At 40.3% G+C, this 23,818-nt stretch overlaps 1 protein-coding gene across 2 annotated transcripts in view; it reads left to right on the top strand.

Annotated features, from left to right (window-relative positions):
* Positions 1-23,818, top strand: part of adcyap1r1b (adenylate cyclase activating polypeptide 1b (pituitary) receptor type I) — a 32,954-nt gene extending 9,136 nt beyond the window's left edge. Inside the window, exons 2-14 of one of the 2 annotated variants that reach the window (XM_039810173.1) lie at positions 4,340-4,474; positions 10,243-10,345; positions 11,621-11,734; positions 13,300-13,406; positions 14,183-14,283; positions 15,473-15,605; positions 15,743-15,896; positions 16,661-16,721; positions 17,299-17,368; positions 17,469-17,560; positions 18,345-18,474; positions 20,027-20,068; positions 22,003-23,818. In XM_039810173.1, the coding sequence (XP_039666107.1) occupies positions 4,415-4,474; positions 10,243-10,345; positions 11,621-11,734; positions 13,300-13,406; positions 14,183-14,283; positions 15,473-15,605; positions 15,743-15,896; positions 16,661-16,721; positions 17,299-17,368; positions 17,469-17,560; positions 18,345-18,474; positions 20,027-20,068; positions 22,003-22,371 (1,536 nt within the window). In that variant the 5' untranslated portion in view covers positions 4,340-4,414 and the 3' untranslated portion in view covers positions 22,372-23,818. The remainder of the gene's footprint in view (positions 1-4,339; positions 4,475-10,242; positions 10,346-11,620; positions 11,735-13,299; positions 13,407-14,182; positions 14,284-15,472; positions 15,606-15,742; positions 15,897-16,660; positions 16,722-17,298; positions 17,369-17,468; positions 17,561-18,344; positions 18,475-20,026; positions 20,069-22,002) is intronic. The other variant, XM_039810174.1, reaches the window with a different exon arrangement.

Raw genomic sequence — 23,818 nt, 5'->3', positions numbered from 1 at the left:
CAGAATATTGCAATAGGTTTAAAAATCGCAATAATATCGTATCGTGATATAAGTATCGTAATATAAGTATCATGATGATATCGTATCGTGAGGCCTCTGGTAATTCCCACCCCTAGTATCCATGTATAACCTCATGTATATTAATATAGTCTTCTCATTTAAAAACAATGTTAATTTATGCGTCCATGCCCAGGGTCCCATTGTCTCATAATCATCATACGGTCTGGAAATTTGTTGGAAATACTCATTTGCTCCTTGTAAAAAATAATAATAATCTATAATCTACTCCTGACATTCCTCATTTACTGTATTTGTTATAAATACTTTATTTTTTTTAGCTTAATGCTTGAATAAAACTCTAATCAGATGCCTAATCTCCTGCATTAATCTTTATTACTGTGAACCTGTAAAGCAACAACAGTGGAAGCAGCAGAAAATTATATTTGATGGATTTGGAGTTCGGACACACTATCACCGATCTCTGCAAACATAAGCTCCATCTCCCATTTACTTGAATTAAAGCCTGCGTTACTCACGACTGGGACTGAGTATCAAACATTAATCTGGTGTAATCTACTTTACTTAGACAATTCTTTGATAAGTTTGTAAGTCAATCCGTAATTTCCTTCTTTTATTGAAAGAAAAAATGGCTTTGTATATATTTTTTTTAAATTAATACATTTTCGTGTTTGAAAATGTAAGTCATGAAAGTACAAAGTAGCATAGTGCCTTCACTAGGGCTGGGTGATAGGGAGAAAATCAGATATCACGATATTCTTGACCAAATACCTCGATATCGATATTGCGGCGATATTCTAGGGTTGACAATTGGTGCTTTAACAAAATATCTTCACACTTAGATTTTAGATAAATAATCATCAGTAATGTGGAAATAATGTCTAAGTGGTGAAAAGGCAAATAATGGAACAGCTAGAACAGTCTGGTAAGTTTAGAAAATGACATCACTTTACTGTAATGCAGCCTTTAAAACCAGTAAAAGACAACACTTGTCACATCACGATATTATGATATCCAAAATCTAAGACGATATCTAGTCTCATATCACAATATCGATATAATATCGATATATTGCCCAGCTCTAGCCCTCACTCCTAAACTACAAACTGCAGCACGCTCTCATAGACATTTTCATTTGTAATCGCGCTGCTCGGTTCTTCGCCTACTTGTGCAGCATGAGGTTACCATTGAAGATGAACTCTCTCTCTGAGGAACTTTGAAAAGTGCTTCAAAGTACTTCACAGTTTTGCTCTCTTTTTCTTTTCTTTCTCTACAGTAACACACACACACACACACACACACACACACCATACACAGTGGCAGGGGGAGATACCATCAGTGTTTGGGTGGTTTGTAATATGTGAGTGTTTCTTTTCCTCAGAAATGATTTAATGGCAGTTTGTGCTCGAGCACTCACCATGAAAAGTTTTCTATGGAAGAGCATCCGCAGCCGTTATGGGGGCCTTGGCAAAGCTGCAGATTCCCATTCATGTTGTGTTCCGTTTGGTTATTTTTCTGTTGTTTTTGTCCTTCTGTGACTCACTCTTGCAAATTTATGAATGAAGAAACTGTTTGTGTGGGGCTGTAATGCATTAATAGTCAGCGCGCAGGACTCAAATCAAATGTGCTCAGTTTGCATGTAGATATGTTTGTGTTTCCGCTGAGATACTGAAATCTGGGTTGAGTTTAGATTCCGTGAAGGTCCAATGTCTGTTGTATCATTTAAAAACTAACGTACATTATGAAATCTCAGGGAATCTATTTACGGTAGAGCAGAAGACGGAGCAGAAGGAGGTTCCAGGTCCACGTGATTCAGTTCAGATCCAAACTCAGCAGCTCTCTCAGCTGTTGCTCCTGACAACGGCAGGAGGAGGGGCCTGCTTCTGGCAGGGTTTTGGTGAAGTGGGATTGCCAAGCTCCCCCTGTGGGGACGAGGCCCGACTGCTCAGTCCTGCTACTTGGCTTTACTCATGCGAACCCCTCCGGGCCTGCACAGTCAGGCTGCGTCCATGAGGACACAGATACAACATGCACATGGGCTCATTGCACACATGCTTGTATTCACATTGAAAAGCCTATACAGTGGATAGACTGACAATATCTTTGTAATAGAGCTCAACAGTGTGGTTCCGGAAGTAAAAATCGCATTCATTTTCTGCGTAAGGATAGGATTTAATTATTGGCCATAATGTTTAAACCAGGGGTCTTCAACGTTTTTCAAGCCAAAAAACAAAAAGAGAGATGGAGAAGGGACCCCTTACTACATATATTGTATAAAATGAAGTTGCATAATAAACTGGGCCTACAATAACTTTGTAGGACAACCTAAAGCCTTTATACATACCTTTTTTTGCATAGAATACTAAGCTATTAACATAATAATTGTTGGCATTATTTCATAAATCATGTTTTAATGTTAAACCTACACGTGGCACAGTGAATCCTTAGGATGAACTGTATCTGTGGATGGCCTTAGAGACTACCTTACCTATAGGCCAGTTAGCAGTGCGCATTTATATTTGCTGATAATATGTTGGATTCATGTTAAGACTTTCAAACTTTCAAAAATGAACTAATTTGGTGGTCCCCTGCATTGACTCTGCAGATCCCCTAGGGGTCCCGGACCCTTTATGCCCCTGTAGAAGCCACAGGTCCATATGATATCGAACTTGTTTTAAGAAAAACATTTTATTTGCGATGTCATGGAGAAGTACTACACTACCAGCGATGTCTCTGATTGGTGGAGCTCGCTGTTAGCTTTGAAATGTTTATTGATCACACACAATATGTGTGTCTAACTAATGAATAATTGCTCAAAACTTCTCAATAGATTTCTATTGAATTTGATGGGAAAATACGCTGAAGGACGATCAGCAAGGGACTGGTTTTTGGTGTTGATCAAGGAATTTTAAAAGGATTTCTAAACGCTGTGAGCTAGGGCATACTTTGTTAACATTTGTGTTAACTTTTTTTCTAATTTTCAAGTGTGCTTACCTAATGAAAGACATTCAAATGAAAATGTTAACTGATTGTTTTTATTTGTATTCTATGTAAAGCGTCTTTGAGGACTTCGCAAAGTGCTATATAAATCTAATGTGTTATTATTATTATTAATAATAAACATTTTCCAATATCCTAATTGATGATGTTTTGGAGGTGTGCTGGTTCACAAAAAAAACTCTACTTCTACTGTTCCTCCTCTGCAATATTGAAAACACATTCACTGATGCAATTGTGCAAAAATATTTCAATATCTCCATTGTGTTGACAGATTTTTAAGAAACTAACTCAGAGACACAGAAAATGTTCGGTTTGCATCAGAAGGAACTTAAAACAGCTCTGTTACGACTGAAAGCGATCAAAAAACAATAAAGTAAGTTTGGTACTTTTTAAGCAGAAGTGTGAAACTAAACTCCAAACCCCAAAGAGTCAGTCAGAAGCTGTAGCTACTGAGAGCTGAACAAAGACAGAGCTACCTGTCTTGTCTTAAAGTGCTCATATTATGCTTTTGGGCTTTTTCCCTTTCCTTTATTGTGTTATATATATATATGTGTTTGTGCACATTATAGGTTTACAAAGTGTAATCTCCAACAGAAAACACTGTTCACAAACTGCTCCAAACATCTCTAATGTAGTCCAGCCTTTACTTCCGTGACGAACATGCGTCACTTTGTAACACACGTTATAATGCTCGCCTAGCTGCTAGCGTGGCATGCCCTCATACTCTGCTCCTGACTGGCTAGTAGTCCTTACCTAGGTACTGTCAGGGCACGCCCTCATACTCTGCTCCTGACTGGCTAGTAGTCCTTACCTAGCTACTGCGCATGTGTGACTCCCAACAAAGATGGAACAGAAGCGCGATGCCTCACTCTGTAGCTAAAACAGAGAGCTCAACACACAGGGTGAAAAGAGGAGCTGCAGCAATTTGCAGTACAACAAAAATATGGTGTTTTTAAAAAACTAAACCACATCCTCTAAATACAATTATGAACCTGAAAATGAGCATAATATGAGCACTTTAAACTTTTTCACTACTTTATCATGAACAACTGAACTAATCTAAATAGATTAAAGAGGACAATTGGTTACATGTATCACATATTTACTTTGAAGTAGATTCAGGTCCACATTGAGATTTTCTTAACATTTTCTATTGTTAACATTCCTGCTCTGGATTTGCTCTAGGGAAACATATACAAACACTTAAAGAGAGCTTATATGAAAGATACTCTGTTATGTGAAGTAAATGTACTGGTGAGATATAATGTAAACAAATGTGGACATCCTGTCTCTTACTGTCCCACACGCTTGTGTTTTTCAGATCCCAAGGTGAGCTGACGTCCCGTTGTGTCCGTCTGTCAGAGCCCGAAGTTTAGAGGAAACTGAGAAACACAAAATGTCTGCTGCTAACATCAGCCCGCTGATCCTTGCCCTCCTCCTCCTACTCTTCCCCACGGTAAGATGACATTGAAATTGTTGTTCTTTATTCTGTTTTGGTACTTATAAAGGACAACATATGTCTAATCTTTCTGTGTATGAGTAAGCGTACTCGTGCCAAACGATCCACCTGCAAACCGACTCGGCAACAGGTGGAGCTTTACATGAATACATTCAGCAAACAGGTGCTGAGGCCTGATTCTCGTGCACTTGTACAGTCATTCACATAGAAATAATAGTAAAGAAACTGTATGGAGTGACTGCATCAATAACTCATTGACAGGTGTGTGGCAGGAACGATGGATAAGGATGCATTCTCATCATTTATTCATCGTTTATTCATCATTATTCCTGTCTGTTAAATCTGTGAGGAAGGAGAAGGTCCTCTCCTCTCCTCTCCTCTCCTCTCCTCTCCTCTCCTCTCCTCTCCTCTCCATAAAAAGCTGTGAGGAAAGCATTTTTGTATTTCTGTCTTGCAAGGTGAGTCATCACCCTTTAGCTGAAGTGTTGTCTGAGAAACGGAGAAATGAGCTTTAGAGAAGATGGTGGACGACAGCAATTTGTATGAAAGAGGGGGAGGCAGAATGGGAGGATTGAAAATAAGAATTGGTATCTGTACACAATATTCAGTTTATTACAGTTCTCTTAAGAGTGACAGAGGCACAGAGAGCTGGACAGATGGACAGTACACACTCTACTTAATCACGGTCAGCAATCTGTGTGGATGTGAAAGTCTTAAACATTAGTGGGGAATTGGTCATTACAAGACTTTGGGGGTAAAATGTTAGAGTACAGGCTTTAAACTACACCATTTTAAAAAAACATGAAAACTGTCAAATTGGAATTTCTGCCAAAACACACGTGCAAGTACAAGTTTTAGACAAAACATTAGGATAGAATGGAGATGAATTTAAGTGAAATGAATGTCATTGATTACTGTAAAACCTTGTGGATTTTGCTTTCCATTTTCTTTCCCCAAAATGTTGACATTTGCTGTTGGAGCAACTTATAACAGCACAGCCGGGAGAAGAGCTATAACCTTCCTAAAATCATATGTTTTTCAAAAAAGAAATTAATATTTGTTGATGTGTTGAGAAATGTGTGTCATATTTGGGGCTAGTTTTATTCTGTCCCTCTGTTACAGACCATATAAATTTACGAATAAATCTGTGCCTGCCATCCATCCATCCATCCATCCATCCATCCATCCATCCATCCATCCATCCATCCATCCATCCATCCATCCATCCCACCCACCTCGATCGATCGATCTATCCAATCTTAGATGTCTATTTGCGGCTGTAAATTACACCAAAAGTTAACATTAAATAATGCCTAATTTGCATAAAAAGGTCTTACCGTCTTAATGTCATTCACTGAATGGGGAAGTTTCATGTTGATATCTGTAAATTGGATTTTTTCCCTATTCACCTGCAGTGTCACCCCTTAAGGTTAGTTAAAGCTTATGGTTTTGTTGAAAATCCATCCATCCACCCATCCATCCATCCATCCATCCATCCATCCACCCATCCATCCATCCATGAAGAAGTTTGTATGGATCCTGCGTGTTGATAGGTGTAGGCTACTAAAATGCTTTGGTTAAGGTTAGTTAAAGCTGTAGTGCGTAGTTTCCTAGTTTCTTGGAATTCTAAGTAATGACAACACCACTGTTGTTGCATCCACATGATACAAGCCTTCCGTGATCACGCGCCATGTAGTTGCTAGTAGCCAAGGAGGACACGGAGGATTCAAAAAACATGATGGACTTGAGGAGCTGATATTCTTTATTAGCTTTGTAGCAACTCATTTGGCAATGACTTGTTTCGTTAATATCAAAAAAGTTACGCACTATGGTTTGGTTGAACATAGGTAAACACATCTTGTCTCATGTCACCTTTGATGTTTTCAATATTTAAAGAAAGTTGTCACATAAAAGCGACAAACAACAGCAATGCATTTATTCTGGCTTTAAAAGCCAATAGACTAATTCTCAGTCAGGGTTGGAAATGCACAGAATCTTTGTGTTTATCACAAGAGACAGACTCTAAGAGACAGTGTTTGTAGTTACAGTTCTTCCTCATTTGATTTTTAACTAACTCCCAAAACAAGTGAATCACATTGATGATAGCATCCAAAACTGCATTATATTGAAGAATCAGTGAACACTATCTATTAAGTAGTTAAGCAGCTGGTTTAGTTTTAAATATTGTAAGAGACACACAAACTCACTCAGTGATGTATGTGTAGCATGCATCTGGTCATGCTGGCCGTACACAGTTTCACCTAATTAGTTGTAGTGAAGTGATTTAGGGCAGAAAGATACCATCTAATTAGTCACAGGAGGTTAAACAGCAGAGAAATAAACACAGAAACTTCCAAAGAATCACACAGTGTATTCAGCTTCCCTGCCTCTCCCACTCATCATTTTGGCAACCCTACAAATGAAGTTCATATGCACTTAATCTGCATTAACGATTGATGTTCACTGGCAGCGTTCAGTGCCAAAGAATGTAGTAGAGACTTTAATATAAAGCAGTGAAAAAAAAGGGAGGATACAAACACTGGTGGTCCAGGTGTAAATCACATCTCATACTGCAAGTGAGTGTTGATATTTCTAATACCAAAGTTATAATAGATCAATGCGCTCAACTTTGTTAAGTTGCCGTTAAATCTCAAAGACAAAATCTCAAGAATGATCAGCAGGATATCACTCCTATTATATGATCTAGCGATGCAGGATAAAAAAAAAGATGGACCTTTTTTTATCCGAAAGGAAATTCCTGTGCCAGAGATTGCTCAGAAAGTACAACATACAAATAGAATATACATACATAAGAATAAAAACATAGAGTACCAGTGCCTTATAGATAAGATAATTTAGTAAATAAGTAAGCTAAAGACAAGTTATATTGTGCATGATATTGAAATGCACTGAGGTTTTCAAAAAAATTTAACAATGGCCTGAAAGCCCTGCTACTTCAAACCCTCCTAACCCCCAAAACCCCAGAGAAAGCATTTTTTGTTTAAAAGATTGCCAAAGAAAAACCACTTACCCTAGAAAGAAGCTGAAAAACAAATTGATCGTTGGATTCTCAAAATTCTGACGGTCCACGAAGTGAATACAAATCTCACATAGAACATCAAAAATCAACCATTTGCATGATCAATGGCTTGGGTTCCAGAGGGTTAACAGGTGTTTCCACTTATTTTACCTGATTAGACCTTATCTCATGCTACCTTTACACGTGGCCAGCTATTTGCATAAACAGACATTTCAAACTCTCCGTTTTCAAAAATAACATTGTGCACAGCTGTCAGTTTTCAGAAGAGTGTTTGTTTACACGTACCCGTGTATATATGCAGTCAATGCCGTCAAGAGCACGCCAAACCTGTAGGTGGCGGTGTAACGAGAAGCTCAAGCCCACGTTAGCCAATCCGAATCCCGAAAATAACAACAGCAACGAATCACTTCCTCCCTCTTCTCTTTCTCACTTCCACGGCTGCCGAAACCTCCGTTTGTCTCAGTTTACATGCAAACGTGCAAACATAGTTTTCCAAAATCTCCACTCTGGCCGGAGTTTTTAGAAAGACTTCGTTTGCATGTAAACGAAGGGCACAAATTAAGGGAAATGTCTCTGTTTTTCAAAATAACCATGTACGTTTGGTGACCAATATTCAGCATAGCTCCACCCAACTTTAACCTGAGCAGAGGACTAATCAGGTGGACTGAGTGAAAACACCTGTGTGGGTGTATTGGACCTTTAAACCAAGTGCTTACATCTTTGGCCATACTTTTAGTTGCCTCCCCCAAAAATAAAACTTAGATTGCTATTTCCACATTCTGTCTGATCTGTTGGTGAATGTTTGTTTGGACGTAGTTTTAGTGGCATTAGGTTTAAAAAATGTGATTTGAAAGATTCCAAAATTATAATCAAAGCTTAGAAACAACGCTTCAAATGAAATGATCCAACTAACCAGCATGATTCATGATATATCAGCATTCATTTATGATTTTTGGCCAATTGGGAGCAGCAGAACAGATTGTTAGCAAACAGGAAGATTTCGGTGCCTGGGTGGTCTAGTGGTAGAGCACGCGCTCTTATGTGGAGGCTCGGTCCTAGATCCACAGGTCAACTTTAAAGTGGAGTTGTTCCGATACCGATACCAGTATTGGAAATACCTCTGATACTGCCTAAAATACTGGGATCGGCAGGTACGCAAGTCTATACTGAATAATCTGATACCACGTAATTTAGCTTCGAATAAAAACTTTGAAGTAGTTTATTTACCGTATGTTCTTTTTCACTTATGACTTACTGTCAAGCTACATAATAAAAGAAAGTTATATTGCACTCCTTCTCTGTATGTATTTGTGTTTTTTTTATTTTATTTATTTACGCACTGGTATCGGATCAGTACTCCGTATCGGCCAATATGCAAGTTTGATCAAAGAAGGAAAATATGTTATTGGAACATCTCTACTTGAAAGCAATAACAATATTTTTTCTTTGAAACCCAGTAATATGACAAACTGTTTACAATGTCTAACTACTACTTTAAAGGACTACGCCACCGTTTGTTGAAATAGGGCTTATCACGGTCTCTCCTAGCTGTAGATAGGTGGACCAACGCATTTTTTGTCTCAGTGCAAGTAATTAGGTTGTTTTTTTGTCTTTTGTTGGCTCACTTTTACTCATAACATGCTAACCGGCAACATAGGATTCCATTCACTACGCTAAGCTAACTAGCGGCTGCGCTGCCGGTGTTGCACCAGACTAAAACGATGCATGCACAAAAAATGCATTGCTCCCAGCCGGGCAGCCCGGGAACACACGGACCCGAATGACACAAACGGTGGCCCACCCTTTAAGATGATATAACATCCACATTCACACAACAGATCCAGAGAATGCCATCAATTTTTTTCCAACATTTTCCCCATTAAAATTAAACATGTAGTACCGTGCAACACGGTTGTGTTGCTTGGAGAGTGCAACATATAAATCAACCAGCAGACGCGTTGATACAGAGAGTGTCTCGACACTTGTTCCACATAATGCCCCCAAAAGGACTGCATCTCTATTGCTCTGGTAAATCTTCAGTGCATGAATCCCAAGCGAGCGTTGACGTCAGCGAATAAATAAACCTACTCGACTGCTCCACTGCTACACCTCATAAAGGTGTAGACGTGGCGTCTCCCCGGACTGACGCCAGCACAGACGCACACGATCGTCTTCTTACCAGACAGCCCTCCATCCCCCTCCTCCCCCTCCTCGGTCCCAGCTTTAGCACAGCATTGTGCAGCCGTCATGGGAGCTGTGAAGGAGGTGTCCCTGGACGTGACCTCCCGTGTCTGGAGACGTCGTTTTGTGACTCTCTGGCGTCGATTGTGTTAAAGCCGCTGGAGAGCTACAAGTTTAAACCGTCACCTCTGTGTGTTTGTCCAAGGCTCTTAACAGATGGGAGTAACGCCTGGCACGGTTCATTGTGTAAAGTGCACGTCTGAAAGGCTTCCCTTCCTTGTTTTCATTAGAATAATACCCCTCCTCTGTGGTCAGTTAGCACGGGGAGGGTGCCAACAGCTCGGAAATGTTTTTTTTTCTAATTGGTTGAGTGTTTAAACAGATCCTAAGACTCCCACACTGTGGTGTGAACTGCACAGTGAAGCAGCCTCTTCCATTTTACCTCTGGGTCCTTCCCCTCTGCACTGATGTAACCTTCAGCCACTTGACTCTGTTTTTCTCTGTGTGTGTGTGTGTGTGTGTGTGTGTGTGTATTGTTCTCCAGGTTTCCAGCCAACAGGTCCCCTTTAACTGTGTGATCAAGAGGGAGCAGGAGAAATGCATGAAAATGATGGCCTTGGATGATACTGGGAATGATCCAGAATTTGGTAGGTATTTTTTTTTAGTTTTTTTTTGCGAGTCTGTGTTTGTGTAGCCTATAATCCCTTCCCCTCATGCCAACCACTGTTATGTTGATGTTGCAACTATTTTCTACATGGGCTAATTTAAAAAGAAAAAGAACAAAAGAAGAATAAACACAGAGCTTAATAACAATAAAATAATAATTAAAGTTTTCTACATGGGCTAATAAAAAAAAAAAAGAATAAACACAGAGATTAATAACAAGAATATCTTCAGGGCCGGCATACTAATGAGCGGGAGATAATTCAACAAATTGTGGTTGACTCTGTCCTGCTTTTCTACAAAGGGAGATATCATTAGAAAGTCTTCACTTTGTGTGTGTGTGTGTGTGTGTGTGTGTGTGTTTGTGTGTGTGTGTTTGTGTGTTTGATTTGTAGCATAAAAACTAAAGCAGGGCCAACAGAGAAATTCAGTAAAGCAAATTAATTGTCACTCCAGAGTCAGGGAGAGGCCGAGGCTTTAATCTCACGATGATGATGATCCTCATAATTAAAGTTGATCAGTGAGACAGTGAGTGATGGCTCATTATGTGATAGATGAAGGGAAGATCAAACTGAGTGAGTAGCTTTGTGCCAATTCTCCTTCTTAACCTTGTTAAAAAGTATCTTTTGGTGGTGATTTTATATCTGCACAGCAAACTAACACTTTTTTTTTTAAATATGTTATTTGCGTTGTAGTTCCACACTAATCAGGAAGCCTTAATGGAGTATTGGCTACAAAGCAGAGCTGGTTAACAAAGTCACAAAGACCTTCTTCCTCTTTTAGCTTCTGCACCATTATTCAAACCCACATGATTGTCTCCGATATCTTTTTATATATATTTTTCCAGTTAAACTACATGATTGTGTCCCATCTAGACTGATCTTTAAATGTGGGAATCCAATACAAAAAGCGTAATAGAATAAACAATCACCACACATTAAATGAATACAAATCTCTGTCTTTCCTCTGTTGTTTGAGTCTTTCTCTCGTTCAGATGCTTTTCTATAGAAAGCTGCACAGGCTGTAGCAGCAGGAAATAATAGATATAATTATTGAATGTAATTACTTCCAATATGAGATATTTGGTCATAATGGCTGCTGGCATAAGAGCTGACATCTCAGCCACCATATGAGAGTTTCAAGGATCTGTGATTTTGAAGTAATGATGAATGAGTTGGCCTGTTTCTATTAACATATGGCTTTTTAGAATGAAACACTCACTGCTGTGCACTGCGTTGGTCCACCTGTTGTGTCCTCAGGCTGTCCGTGGATGTGGGACAACCTGTCGTGTTGGCAGCCGGCCACGATTGGCGAGGTCGTCGAAGTCAACTGCCCTGAACTCTTCTATCAGTACACGATTGAAGAAGACTTCGGTCAGTATCTAAGGACTTCTTACACACAATCACCATAGCAACTATTTCTTTTTTTAAGGCTTCCTGTTTTACATGTCTTGTTGCAGTGTGGAGATTTTAAACAGATGACATTTCAGTGATTTGCAGATTTGGTAAACTGAGTTGAAATGAAAGAGTCATGCATTTACATTTCTGGATGGACGTTTGTGTGTTTTGTGTGTGTGTGTGTGTGTGTGTGTGTGTGTGTGTGTGTGTGTGTGTGCGTGCGCGCAGGCTGTTCTCTACAAAAAGTAATGCATTGTAATTTGTATTTATTCCCTATATTTATCGGGGCTGAAACTATTTTTTTATTTTTACAGTCAATTAATAATCCATTGATTATTTTCTCAATTAATCAATTAGTTGTTTGGTCTATAAAATGTCAGGAAATGTTCGAAAATTGTCGATTGTTTTCCCAAAGCCCAAGATGACGTCCTCAAATGTCTTGTTTTGTCCACAACTCAAAGATATTCAATTTACTGTCACAGTATGAAGACACTAGAACATGTTCACATTTAAGAAGCTGGAAACAGAGAAGTTTTACAATTTTTATATAACATCACTCAAACCAATTAAACGATCATCAAAATAGTTGTAGAGAAATTTAATAGTTGACAACTAATGGATTCATTGATTAATCTTTGCAGCTTTATAACTGTATGCACCACATATTACATATGTGAAGTTAAAGGGAAAACACAAGACTTTCACCGAGGAAATTGGTGATTGTGTCTGAGAGTACTACCAACTCCGGGAACCGTTGTTTTAACTCAAAACACTTTTTTTGTGTTGGTGCGTAAACTTACAACACATTCTCACTCCCATCTCGTAAAATTCGGACGCTTGGTCAGGTGCCTTTGGTGTTTGTTATTGACGCTAAAAGTTTCCTTTAACGTCAGATCTAAACACGCTTTATCTACACGCTAAACTAGTGTCGCGAACACCACGCGCGAGTACAAATAGTAACGGCGCTCCCATGACAAATGTGCAAAGAATGTAATATATATAAAAGATATACATGATATTGGAGGTAGTTACCCATGTGCTGTCTTCCCGTCCACCACGCAACTTTCTGTGTTTCTGGGTACATTTTTCAATTAAACCTCTTTTTCAACGTTTTGGTCGCCTTTTTTGACACTTTTGTCGCTTTCCCCCGATGTTTTTGTCACTTTCTTTATAGTTTTGTCACTTGTCCCGATGTTTCTCTCACTTTTATCCAAGTTTTTTGGTCACTTTTTACGATGTTTTTGTCGATATTTTTCCGCACCTTTTTAGCTTTTTTTTTTTTTTTTTTACGTTGAAATTTATTTTGTCACTTTTTCAACGTTCTTTTATCAGTTTTTTTCTCCAAATGCTATAAAATTGAATAAAACAACCAAAAAAAAGGAACTGTAGACCATCCACGTATTATTTTTTTTTTAAGATTATAAACTTTAAAAATTTCTTTTTTTTTTTGGATAAGGCTTCTCTTCCTGATTTCACTCTAGAAATAAGTCTGCACAAATAATGTGTTTGCCATAATCAAATCAAATGTCCTGTGTCCACAGAGCCTGGGACGGTGAGTCGAAACTGCACTGAGTTTGGCTGGTCAGAGACCTTCCCTCATTACATCGATGCCTGCATGAATGAGGAAGGGAACGGCAGCCATCCGGAGGTTAGTATATCACTGCAGCAATGTGTCACACTCACTGTTTCAATGAGACACTTTATAGAGAGGCGAAGTCCCTCCCCTTCCGGTGGACCTCATGTGACCTTAATTCGGAAAAAAATATACATGGTAGTGAACTGGGAGAGACAAATACATTTTTGATCCCGTTTGAATTGAGCCATGGATTACAAATATGATGTGCGTCAATTTAAAAGATAATTTTTCAACCGAAGAAAGTCTCAGTTAGCCGTAGGTTTGTCGTAGTACCACTTAGTTTTGTGTGAAACCGCTCAGTGAACTACATCTCTCGTCTCACAGAATTTATGTCACCTAGCTTGATGCTCAACCTCCTCGCTAGCTAGCTTAGCTCTGTTCCACAACACATGTAACATTATCTTACCTGCTGTGTTTTATCCAGTTAAGTGTTTGCAGCAGATAAGCAACAGAACCAGCGAGATCCTCTGCTCATCTGAGTAAAGTTACATCCCCGGTGCGATACACAGACATCGTAGCTTCATCGAGACGTCATCCATGCGACTTTGAAGTGTGTAATCTTTCTAATTACGTATTTTCACAGTCTTATACTTCAACAGTTTATCAATAAACTGAGACTTTCTTGACTTGCGAAATTATCTTTCCCCATTGACTCCCGTTCATATTTTTTTTCGAAAGATAGGTCTCATGGACCGGAAGTAGGAGGGCGTGACTTCGGCTCTCTATATGAAAAGCACTCAGTTGTTAATTTACTTTTTTTTGTGCTTGTGTGTGTGTTTCCATCTCAGGACAGGGTGTACTTTGTGTCAGTGAAGGCTCTGTACACTGTGGGCTACAGCACCTCTTTGGTCTCCCTCACCACTGCCATGGTCATCCTGTGCAGGTTCAGGTGAGACGTCTGGTGGACGTGGAGGGTACTGCAGCTGGGTGGGGTGGTGTTAGGAAACATGAGGTTTATCAGACTGACATGAAAACATAGAGGGGGATGTTTTTTCTTCGTTATAGATATCTAAGTCCCCTTATACATCTAAGCCAAAACCTGATCTCACAGAATTCCGTGAAATGAACACGGCCCCTTAAGTTTGTTTTTTTAAAGATTATTTTTTTAGGCTTTTCCCTTTATTAGTAGTAGAGACAGTGGATAGACATGAAAGGGGGAGAGAGATGGGGGATGACACGCAGCAAAGGGCATCAGGCCGGATTCAAACATGCGCCGCTGCAGGACTCAGCCAACGTGGGGCGAACGCTCTTACTGGTTGAGCTGGAGGCCGCCCCACGGCCCCTTAAGTTAAGGAATAGGTCGTGGGTGGGCTTACGTTTCCAGGACACGTGGGACAACAACGGGACGGTTGGGTTTAGTCAAAGAAGAAAGTGACAATTGGGTTTAGGAAACGTGACACGTGGGACAACGTCCTGTGTTGTTTGACCCATCCACCACCCCAACCAACGGGTGCGGATTTTCGGGCTTTCGTACTACTCGCTACCGTAGTCGCTCTTAATGCTACGTCATCTTCTCATTGACTTTACATTGCCATTGTTTTCCGTGGTGGCCACACAGAATTTTCACACATTCCGTGCCGCCACCACGTAATGCGGTGTTAACCGTTTGTGATCATTTCACGGAATTCTGTGAGACCAGGCTGCAAAAAGCTCATTCTAACTATGAGACTAAGTGGGGACCAAAGAAATGTCCACACTTTACAAAAATGTCCTCATTTCACGCAAAAACCAACGCATTCTCATGAACGGCTTTGTATGATATCGTACGGAAACTTATGCACAACAGTCAATCAAAGACTTTCATCATGAAGAAATCCCTTTCAATATGAATCATGAAGTGATATTGAAGTATTTGAGATGTTTTAAGGTTAATTACACATATGGTTGCATTTAATGATTGTTTTGATTACATTTTTACTTTCCTTGCTTAAAAGATTACTCAAATTGATTAATCGATTTAGGCGTTTATAAAGTGTTTGTACGCAAGTTACGTCAGTATATTGTTCCTCCATGCAGTACTTTTCTTTAATAATAGATTCCATGCTATTCAGTATGTTCATGTCTGTTTTTCTGCACAGGAAGTTGCACTGTACCAGGAACTTCATCCACATGAACCTATTTGTGTCATTCATCTTGAGAGCTATTTCAGTCTTCATCAAAGACGGCGTGCTGTACGCCAAAGAGGACAGCGAGCACTGCTTCATACACACTGTGAGTAACACAAACACGCCTGCACACGTGCCCACAGTCCTCTCTGTTCTCATGTTAACAGGCGTCAGATGATTTGTTCACACATAAAAAATGTTTTTTAAATTTGAATTTATGTTTCTTTTTTTACCTCCGTGAAGCTGGAGTGTCGAGCAGTGATGATATTCTTCCATTACTGCGTCCTCTCTAACTACTTCTGGCTCTTCATCGAGGGTTTGTATCTCTTCACTTTACTGGTGGAGACCTTCTTCCCTGAAAAGAGATACTTCTACTGGTACATCATCATTGGCTGGGGTGAGACATCGGCCACATCACACACACACTAGACGTGGTTCTCAACCTGGGTAACTACTGGGGGTTGCCAGATGGTTGCAGAGAAAAAAATGAAATAACATATTCTGGACTGGGCAATGGTTTTTATATTACTGTTTGGGTTTGGTACATTTCATGTGTAATATTTAGAGCTTCATTTGTAAATCATCATTTGTGAGTCACCAAAGAAGAGTCCTAATCGAGTCCGAGTCAAGTCACAAGTCCAGAGAATAGCGACACGAGTCCGAGTCCATAACTTGAGTACTCCATCACTGCCTATTACACATAATGGTAGTCAAAAACTTCATCCAACTTCCGAGTCCTATTCGATGAATGCCCAAGTCCAATTTTATAAACACATGAATAAAAGTCATGTGTGTCAAATTCAGGGCCTGCGGGCCAAATCTGTCCCCTTGCAAATTTGGATCTGGCCCGCATAACAATTTAGGTTCACAATAAATTTTGGCCCGCCTAGCTGTGCGCGAAACCAAAATGGGAAAAAAAATAAAAAACGCAGATTGGCAGATTTTGCCTACTTTGAGACTCAGAAATTCCCACCCATATTGAGGCCTGTGAAACAGGTTGTTGTGAGTCACGTAGCCTACTTTTAAAAATGTAATTAGAATGTATTGTTGACTAAAATCTATGAGGGGGAGGGGTCGCGGCTTTTATAGGTTGAGAACCACAGAGTTCTTCTCTGATCGGTGGATGCATGCGTTACTAATGTTTGTATCGTGTTACAACAGGAACCCCCACAGTGTGTGTGACCATCTGGGCAGTGCTGAAGCTCCACTTTGATGATATCGGGTAGGTAATTTATGAACAGCAGAGTTCAGTGTTTATGTTGAAGCAGAGACGTTCAGAACCGAGACGCCCTAACTCAAAGTAATTCCCTGTATCTGTGTCACATGGGCTCCGCCACGGCCACGTCTCTAGAGACTAGCGGCAGGCTCCTGAGTGTATTGATTCCAATGGGAGCAGTGGACGGAAACATAGATTATGACCAACGTAAATATAGGACCCATTTTCTCCAGAAAATTCTGCCACTAAGATGGTAATGTCCAGATGGACAAATCAGGAGAAAATTTACTTTGTTTGAGACCTGTTTCTATCGCAAGAACAAACTCTCAGGAGATGTCAAATAACGTTCGTGAATGCCCTACCACAACTGCATAATGCTAAATATGGCTTTTAGCTGTGTTTAGCTTTTCATCCATTCACACGGCGTTCACTACACTATCCAACGAGGCCACGCCAATTTATGAGACAGAAGTGTGTACTGTTTTATACAATTGGCCAAGCGTATAATGTGCTATCTTAAGTAATAGAGAAGCTTGTCTGTTCATGCAATGGATGAGATGTTTCATCCCCCCTGCTCTCTCAGGTGTTGGGATATGAATGACAACGCTGCCATCTGGTGGGTGATCAAGGGACCTGTGCTCGCTTCAATTATGGTATGTTATCACTCTGTTTGAGCCGTTACGACAGAAAGACAATCCCTCTATTACCGAATACCTATTTATTTGTTTGCAATACACTTTTTTTTCCCCACAGATCAACTTTGTGCTCTTCATCGGCATCATCATCATCCTTGTCCAGAAGTTACAGTCCCCAGATATCGGTGGAAATGAATCCAGTATTTACCTGTAAGTCCTTTTACATTTCACATTTTATTTAACATTTTCTGGCTGACATTTAAGTAAAATGTTACCTATACATTAATCATTTCAAGATGGCTTCATGAGCGCATATGCAAAATGTCCGCATGTATTACTTTTAGTTTTTTACTACTTGTATGCATACATGACATATATGCTATACATTTTTCTAACTTGTTTGTTTTGTTATGGTCAGCGGGTGGGAAGACACGCTGACAAAGTAATCCATCACTCGTTAATGATTAGTCCCGTAAAAGTTGCAATGTGGTTACTTCACTCATTACTCATTGTATGGACCGATTTTACACTTGAGGTATGGGTGGATGGGATTTCTTCCTGTATCCGTCTGTTGAAAATACATATACATGTGTTAAATACCAGACAGATAGGATGGGAACAGTTCTCATGCACAAGTGTAGTTGAATTCATTGAGCTAGAATAGAGCTGCAAAGATGAATTGTTTAGTTGTCAATTATTAAATCAATCACCAACTATTTTAAGAATCGATTAATCGCTTTAAGTAATTTTTTTTTAATGAAAAAACATCCATATTCTTAAATGTGAATATTTTCTAGTTTCTTCAGTCCTCTGTGCCAGTAAACTTAGCTTTGGTCAACATTTTTCACCATTTTCTGACATTTTATAGCCCAAACAACTTATCGATTAAGCCTATGGACAGAATGCTGCCATACCTATCTGTGCTGATTATAATAAGAACACATACTGAAATCTCATCAAAATTCTGCGTGTGTGTGTGTTTGTTATTTTGCAGGAGGTTGGCCCGCTCCACTCTGTTACTGATCCCTCTGTTTGGGATCCACTACACTGTGTTTGCCTTCTCCCCTGAGAACGTCAGCAAGAGAGAGCGTCTGGTGTTTGAGCTCGGCCTCGGATCCTTCCAGGTGACTGTTTCTCCATCACTGCCTGGATTTACTACAAAAGGAAAATCTATGTACAAACTGGGGAAAAAGTTGGGAAGAGAATATTATCAGAACTGACATGCATCACCAAAATGAAGGCTTTAGACCTGACTGCTGGCAAAGCTATTTTACCCGTTAAGACAAAATTTACTGTATGTGAAAGCACTAATAACAACTTTGAAAGAAAAATATTTGAATGCAATTTTAATGGTCAGCAGAGACTTATAAGACTTGACCTGGAAAAACAAGCTCTGGAGTTAGTGAGTCAAAAAGGCTTTTTTTTAACTGTAAACTTGCAGCCCAATGGACCTTTATCACAGCAGACATTTTGACTTGAAATTGATAACCTTAACGATGGCTCAGTTCCATCAAGTGTCCCAGTAAGCTATTTCAGTGAGTCAACATGCACAATACCAGGGCCTCTCCTAAGTGGAATGCAGCCATCAGTAATGGGTTTGAATACACCTGTGCTTTTCCTACTATGACATGTCAACATGTCTGCTGTGAAAAAGGTCCATACAAATGTAAAATCCAGAGCCTTGACATTTTTACTCAAGTCAGACTTAAGTCACCAAAGGACCACATAAAAACATTTGATTTTGTGAAACCCAAAGGCCAATAAAACATACCAGCTGATTAAACGTGCATCTTTTGCTGAGAGTTAAACAAAAGTAAATGATACATAAAGCCCACATAAATATGCATTAAACCAGTGGTTCCCAACCTTTTTTCCTTGGCGCCCCCCTTACTCATGTCTAAGAAAAACTGATCAGCACTGTTACGTTTCTCCGCCATGCCGCGGCGGCAGGAAAAACGAGGATACAACAAAATATATAGTTTTCATACAGACTTTTGTATACATTATACATTCTAGTGTATTATCATAATTTGTTTAACATGTGCAAATATATCTTTTTTTACCTCAACCTCAAACCAGATAAAGACTTGCACCCCCTGTGATCTTTGCCCCCGGACCCCAGATTGGGAACCACTGCATTAGACAGTGCATGTAGGAGCTTTGGTGCTTTTATTATTTTTGTCAATGCGGCCGCAGTGTGAACAACCAAGGTGGATTTGATGCGACTTTTATGTCAATCTACATCGAAATTATGCGCCGGCGGGAGTTAGCCCTAGACACAGACAGTAAAATTAAAAACTTGACTAGGCCTACAAAATAGCAATCCACACAGACCTCTGTAGTGAATTTGCAGCCATAACCCCACTAAAGGCCAAAATAGCCAATTTGTCTCTCTTTCTCTTCATTATTCTGCTCCTCAGCACCTGCTCATTAATGTTACGGCTGCCATTACACAAACATTTTGAAATAAAAGCAAAAATGCTTACTTCCTCCATAACCTCCCTAACTTTAGTGCAACAGCGTGCTGCGTCTGATGTCACTGTTATTGTTCTTTTGCGCATGCGGGTCGGTTCGAAACCGCAAACAGTTCACACTGGAATCTGATATAGGCCACATTTTATAATGTAATGTGAACAGCCAATTTGTCTCATGCTCGGACCCTCTGTGTCTCCTCAGGGCTTTGTGGTGGCCGTCCTCTACTGCTTCCTGAATGGAGAGGTAAACATCCTTTAAAACAATTACTGACACCATTACACCAGTTCTCTTAATTCAAGTGAACATACATAACAACATTACCGATCTACAGCTTGTCCATCAGGAAGACATGGGGTTTGAAATGTCTATAACTTGATTGATGGTATAAGGCACACAATGTAGAGTTAATATTTTCCGACACAAACATCTGGATTTTCTGTTATTATTGAAAATTACGGCTAATTATTTTTTGGGGGTAGAAATCTGATTATAAAACATTTGCTGGTCAAACAATTTGTAGTTGAACAAGTTTTTGTAGCAATCTCACATCTTCACTTTTTATTCTATGAAGGGGTTTTATAGCTCAGCTTTTTCCTGCAACAGGAATTACAAACCATTTGATTGTGTGTGGGCATAACATCCATCTTAAAACTGGTTTAAACCAAGGTGTTCCTTTAAAGAAATAGTGTTTTTTCAATGACTACGTTAACATTCACAAATTATTCCGGTTGTTGCCCTTATTCTGAAAAAGACAATATTCTGACTAAGCTGTTTACATGGCTAATGAAAGTTAATATTCCACGAACATTCCCGTTTGCATGCAGCCGTGCAATACAGGACCGTGCAAAGACAGCCTCCCTCTTTCGGTCCTTCAACCACCTTCTTGAAAAAGTCAGTGTTGCGATGTATGTACAAACATCGCAACACTGACTTTTCAAAAACCTGTTTATATCCAAGTCTTTTATAATATTTAAAAGTGCGTGGGTTTCTCCTTCCGACCAGAGATGTGGGCTTTTCTTTTGGCCATGAATCCATTCCCCGTAGTGATGACGAACTGACCGAAGAGCCGGTTATTAACCCGATTCGTGTCACTGAGCCGGGAGAATCGAGTGCCATACGTCAATGAACCGACTCACTCCTGTTTTTTTACCTCATTAGCGCCTCCACTGGAGTGGTGGTAGAATCAATCAGGAAATGGGCTACCTCAAGCAGCACGATTCATTGGACCGAAAGAGTTGTTAAGAGAGTAGAGACCGTGCACCCGGCTACAGCCGAGAGTCTGCACTGCCGAGAGTCGAGACCGAATGTAACCGTTAACAACCGCTCGAGTATATAAGCAAACGGTTTGTCTAACGGTTCTCGGCAAGTTTGAGTTATTAACCAAGCCTTGTTTCTGATGCATCTTAGGTGATTGTGTTCGGAAATTCACACCTTATTGATTGGGAAGTGCATCACATACAAATACACATGTTATCTTAGTTATGTTAAGTTAAATGTTAGAGAAGTGAATGTTACAGGCTGTCACGAGCAGACCGGGCGGGCACCCGGCTACTGCCGAGACCGGGAGTAGCCGGATGCCGCAGCCGCAGGCACGTGAACCGTTGACCGAATCTATAGACTCGGTTCGCCAACCAACAACCGTCCGGTTGAACCGACTCGCGTAAAAGAGCCGGTTGTCACATCACTAATTCCCCGGCCCTGCAAACTGTTGGCTGGTTGGTTTCATAGACAGTATATAATGGTTGGTTTGTGTAAAAAACATAGCAACTCACAGAAGTGACGGTAAGCCGTAAACAGGCAAGAGGCCGTAAACTGTTGCAAACTGCGGTAACAACCCCTGATTAAGACACATATTCTGAATGCACTTTATACTTTATATGTCAAAAATGTGCTTCTAAAATCCAAATAATACCGGCATATCCCACATGTCAGAAAATGTTACATTCGGAAAAAGGCCTTATATCCAGACAGAAAATGCTAACATTGACGTGGACCAAATCTGGAATATTGTCATATTCAGAATAATAGTGGAACATTAGTCTGCATGTAAACATACTCATTAAAAATCAGTAAGAATGTAAAACATTGAGCCTTAAATGCAGTACATACAGAGTGAGACTGAGGGACAGTGAGCTTGTCTCCTTCCATCGTGGTCCATTAATAATGACCTTGTGAAGTATATCCCTCAAGGTGCAATCGGAGATCAAGAGGAAATGGCGCAGCTGGACGGTGAACAGATACTTTGCTGTGGACCTGAAGCACCGGCATCCTTCGCTGGCGAGCAGTGGGGTCAACGGGGGCACGCAGCTGTCCATCCTCAGCAAGAGCAGCTCGCAGATCCGCATGTCCAGCCTGCAGGCCGAGACCCCGGCCACCTGAACGGCACCGCCTCCGCACCCGACGCCACCCAACCTGCCACACCCGCCCTCGTCCCGATGACCAGCCTCACCAACCCGTTCCTCAACCCGTACCCCAACCCATACCCAGACGAAACCGTGATGGAAACCCAGCTCAACTCCAGCGACCCAGAACAGCCTCTAGTCTGACTTGCTCCGCCCCTCGAAACATGACCGCAACCCGAATGTCAGGTGCCGAATCAGGAATCTCTTCGTGTCCCGGTTCAGGAGTGAAAAAACAAACGTAGTCCTCCTGTTTCCTGAGCAGTCGCTGGCCTTCAAAGGGCATGATTGGGAATTCTAGTGTACAGTATATCTTGTTGGGCTGTAACATGCAAAAAAAAAGCATGGTTATCTCTCTGTATATATTGTGTTTGTGTGGTGCTGCAGTATTTGCTGCTGTAAAGCACAGGGCGGCCAGTTTGTTGCTGCAGCCCTCTCATAGTGATCGTTCCAGTCCGTCTTCACCCTTTCCTCCAAATATATTTTAGACTGTAACTATAAAATACTCTTCTCTCAGCTCTCAGCTGCCGTGCCATTTGAAATGGCTCCATTTAAGACATTAACACTGGGCAATGTAAATACCTTAAAGGGCCGCTCCACAGATTTTACACGTCACGTTGAGTACTTATCAGCCTGTGATGTAATGTCTTGTGTGGCCATCGAGTAGCTGAAAAAAAGTAACCCTAGTGATGTCACAGTGATGTCATTAGAGTTATTTCAGCTTGGGCTTGAAAAATACACGTTTATCTGAAAACCTGGATTACAAACTAAGGGCATGGTGTTTAAGAGATGCAGGTATTTACCAGGCAAGCAGAATCTGTTGAAAAGATACAGTTTGCTGCACAATGAGAAATTTAGTATCCAGTGATTTTGGAGTTTGCCCCAAACTTGGGACTAAAAGTCATGATATCTCGTCCTCTGCTGCTTTGATTCTGACCCGCCCTGATGTACAGTAAATACCTTAAATAAGTAGTTTTGTTAAATGTGTTGACGGCAATTCAAAGAATGAAGGTTCCCGCACACATCAGTGTTAACAAATTGAACTTTTCGCCATCAAATCAGTGTTACTGATTGAGCTAAGGGTCAGCTGAAGCATCGTGGACCCCCAGGTCATACCCAGACATATTGAACCCAATCGGAAAGCCTTTGTTTCCTGGGTAAACTGTGACTGATGTAAAACAACATATGAGTGTTGAAGACAACCAGACTGAGGAATATTAAAGGGGAGACATTTTATCTGGATCTAACAGGTGAAACTTGGAAAAGCAGTATTTATGAGAAGGACATATTTTCTACATTTATGTGAAATGCCAAAAAAAAAAAAAAGAAGAGAAAAAACACACCAGGGTTAGATGATGACTCGGAGTGTGTTCTTCGGATGTGTGCGCAGTGCTGAGGTTTGCCCACTACGACCACAACCCCTCTTTTTAAATCTCAGCACTGGAAACTAGAGAAGAAGACACGTTCGGAGATCAGTGCGTCTGTAGTTTTAAGCAGCCGTTAGTACAGAAAATGTCAATGAAAATGATGTTCAACTGCTTGCATGAAGTTGCATTTATTGTTCTTGTCGTTTTGGTTACTTTTTGTGTGTGTG

Source organism: Perca fluviatilis, chromosome 9 (assembly GCF_010015445.1).
Source record: "Perca fluviatilis chromosome 9, GENO_Pfluv_1.0, whole genome shotgun sequence".
NCBI classification, from domain to species: Eukaryota; Metazoa; Chordata; class Actinopteri; order Perciformes; family Percidae; genus Perca; species Perca fluviatilis.
The sequence above is the reverse complement of the archived record's forward strand: the minus strand, read 5'-3'. Positions and strand labels throughout refer to the sequence as shown.